General features: G+C 60.5%; 1 protein-coding gene across 1 annotated transcript; it reads left to right on the forward strand.

Annotated features, from left to right (window-relative positions):
• Positions 1–473: 473 nt before the first annotated feature.
• On the forward strand, positions 474–2351 carry LDBPK_291200 (hypothetical protein, conserved; the record flags this gene model as incomplete). The annotated part of the gene is made up of 1 exon (XM_003862489.1): positions 474–2351. The coding sequence occupies one exon, from the start codon at positions 474–476 to the stop codon at positions 2349–2351; it is 1878 nt and encodes a 625-aa protein (XP_003862537.1).
• Positions 2352–3521: the final 1170 nt, after the last annotated feature.

The following is a 3521-nucleotide window of genomic DNA, read 5'->3' on the forward strand; positions in this document are numbered from 1 at the left end:
CCGGCCGCCTCTTTCTCTCCCTCTCGGCCTTCCGTAGTCGTTGGACAGCAGAGACCGATACGCGACCATGCGCGCTTTCATCTGTTCCGCACCTTCCTCCTCCCTCCTCCCTCTTTCTGTTTGCGTCCGCTCCAGCAGCCATATCCTGACGTGGTGCCGTTGCCGGTTTCTGTCTTTTATGATCTCTCGCTGCGCACTCACACCACCACGCACCCACACGTGCTCTCTCACTTGGGTGTATGCATGTATAGCAGGCTCTAAGGTAACGCGCCTCTCGTCTCTCTCTCTCTGTTTTCCACCGCCTCCCTGAACTTCGTTCGTCTGCTGCTGTGTGGCTGAGGCTCTTCGCGTCCACGTGTCCGTGTTGACGTCGGTGCATAAAGGCGCAGAAGGCGGTTGTGCGCGCTCGCATCTGCTGTTCGCGCGCGCCGACTCAACTCCTTCCGGTATCACCCGCGGCTACTTAAAAGAGGATGGACTTTAACCCGATTAGCATTGAGGAGAGCGGCCACAGCCAGCGCCAGAACGGCGTGGCGAATGCGGTTGCCAGCGCGCGCGCCGCTAGCCGCGGTGATGCGGCTGGTCTGCTTAGCCAACACGCATCCTTCGGCGATGTGCTTCGGGCCTGCCGCAACGCCTTTTATTATCACACAAGTTGGTCGGTTCCCTACCCCGAGGTGCCTGCTGCCCCGATGCTGTACTACCCTGACGAGTACAAGCGCATGATTGAGTCGACCATGCCACTCGGTATCATGCAGTCCGAGCTGGACGCGATGCAGACGGGCCTCCTCGACAGCATTCCGCTGGCGTACTACCCGCTGGCACCGAATGCGCTGGATGAGGCACGACAGGCGTTGAGGCGCGCGGCGCTGCTGAAAAAGCGTGCGGCGGCTGCAGCAGAGGCGGACGACGCGGCGTCGTCTTCGTCCACGTCGGCAGCGAATGCGTCTGATCGCGCTCGCCCGCCGCATGGCCGCCTCGATCCCGGTGACGCAGAGATTGCTCGCATCGTGGTCGATGCGAACGAAATTCAGATTCGCAACCTGCCATCGCTCACACACGTGCAGCGGCCCCTGTACACGGATATCGGTTTGGTGCCGCAGGAGGAGCGGCACGCCGCACGTGTGGCACGCACACAGCCCACGGAGGCGAAGCCGCCGGACGCAGCGCTGACAACGGAAGAGGTGGAGCGCCAATGGCGTATTGATGTGCAGTTGTCCTTCGAGCAGGCCTCGCAGATCGACAGCGACTTTACGCGCTTCATCGGGGAGGTCGCGCACGCGAAGCTTGGCCTGGACAGAAGTAGCGCTTCGCATACGCGGCTGACGCGTGCACTGTGGGCTCTTCTCTTTCAAGACACGACGAAGCGGCAGCAGCGCAAGGTGTGGTACATGATCTGCCACTTCTCTTCCACATTTAGTGACGCCCCAGCGGCGGCCGAGACGGCGGTCGCGCAGCTGCTGCGCGAGACGGAGGCGCTGGGCTTGCCTCAGTACTCGACCAGCTGGCGCCCTCTGCTGATAGAGTACACGCGGGCCGTGAGCGACTACGCCGCAGCGCTCGCCGGTGGCGTGGAGCAGCGTCGAGAGAATCTGCAGTTCCACGACCGTGAGCTGGATCAACTGTACACGGGCAACGTGTACACCAACATCGAGCTTGATGGCAAGCTGGTCCGCACGAGCGCCGATCGTCTGAAGAACACCATTTACCCAGTGGAAGTGGTGCCGGTGTACCCCAGCGGGTACCAGCAGGCGGCCTCAATGGGAGCTGCCGTGCTGCGTCTCCACGACTCGGAGGAGCTCGACTTCCTTGCTGAGCGCGACGCCTCGCTGCACCACGTCATTCTGCCTGACGCGGTCTTGCCCAAGGCCGCCGCCTCCCGGCCGAACATGCTTGTCGGCGGCTGCAACCTCCTCGTCGCTGACGACGGGGACTTTGCGAATGTGCAGCTGGGCGCGACTCTGCGGTACAGCGTGTCGGCAGAAAACACCTACCAGTCCTTGCGCCAGGACCCGATGAACACAGCCAGCTACCTACTGCGGGTGGGGCAGGTGGCGACCAACGCCGCCGCCTCCCTCGGCGCCAACCACGATGGCCGCTACGTCATGTACGACCGTATCGGCCACCGCGATGTCTACCAGAAGACCAACAATACGGATACCAACGCTCTCTCGCGCTACGTGGTCATGTTCACCGATGCGCCAGCCGCTGCCGGGGCTTCTGAAGCAATTGCAGGTGCTAGCAATAGTCGTCGCGTCAACTGCGTGAAGCGGGAGCGTGAGGAGGCACCAGCTCCCGAGGCAGCAGCGGAGTCCTTGGAGCCTTTTGCACAGGTGCCGCGCACAGAATGATGGCAACAGAGGGAAGGTGGAGGCGATGGGAAGTGGCGTGGCGGGGGAGGAACGGAGGTCACTGCGATTGCTGAGGGACAGAGCCGACTCATTCCACATGCTGGCAGAATAGCACTCACGCCTCTTCGTGCTTGGCGGATGGAGTGGTGCGAGGGAGGCAATGGTGAATATGGAGAGTGACAACTCTGCTGTGATGAACGGCAACGTTGACGTGGGGAGCAGGTGAGGCGGAAGGGGAGGAGTGAGCTCGGTTTTCAGTTGCCTCTGCCCACTCTGTTGATCTTGTATGCGTAGGTGCGTCTGTCGCCGTTTAGTGAGTTTCGCACGATGCCACAAGTGCTCTTGCCCTCTGCCGCTCTTTGTTCTTTTTCTGTTGCCATGGTCGACTCTTTTATCTTTTCCTCGTAGGCGTTCATTCTCTGGTGTCGATCTTGTCGCCAATGGTGTGGTGTGGTATACCCTGTGTGCGGAGCAGCTGCGTCGGATGCGACAAATGGACTTCGGCACGCCTACGCAGGCGCACAGGGTTAGATGGCTGCTTTGGCACTCGTGTCTGCATGAATGCACGCGCGCGTGTGCTCGCCTCTGTGAGGGCGCCTCTGCGAGGCCACCCAACTCTTACATAGGGCAGCATGCATAGCTGTGCAGTAAAAGAGTAGTGAGTTTCATGCTTGCTCATGCCTGTGAAAGGACTTTGTCGCTAGCAGCCCCCCCTCCCCCCTCGTCCTCAGCTTTCAATTGTATGCCTCAATCACGTGACTTGTACATCTTCGCGGATGATGGGGGGGGGGAGGGGAGGGCGTTTCGTGGCTCTCCCTTATCATGTCTTCTCTCTGCGCATTTTCGCTGTCTCTCTCGTTCTTGGTGTGCGCCGGTGAGTGTGCGGGTGTCTGTATGCGTGTACTCATGCTTTATTCATCGGCACAGCGGGAGGGTGCCGATGAGGTCGCCGACGGACAGATTGCCTACTGGTAAGTAATCAGGCAATGAAGCGGGAAAGCAAGCAGGCGATCAAGAGGACGGAACACCGTGAAGGCGCCTACCACACGGTGGTGTGTGTGTGTGGGGGGGGTTCTATGATCAAAATACAGTGACGCGCCTTCGTCTTAGCTTGTTGTGACGGGGAGGCGCGAGAAATGGACTTGCTTGGGTGTTTGCGCTTCAGCGTCA

This window comes from Leishmania donovani, chromosome 29 (genome assembly GCF_000227135.1).
Source record: "Leishmania donovani BPK282A1 complete genome, chromosome 29".
Classification (NCBI taxonomy): Eukaryota; Euglenozoa; class Kinetoplastea; order Trypanosomatida; family Trypanosomatidae; genus Leishmania; species Leishmania donovani.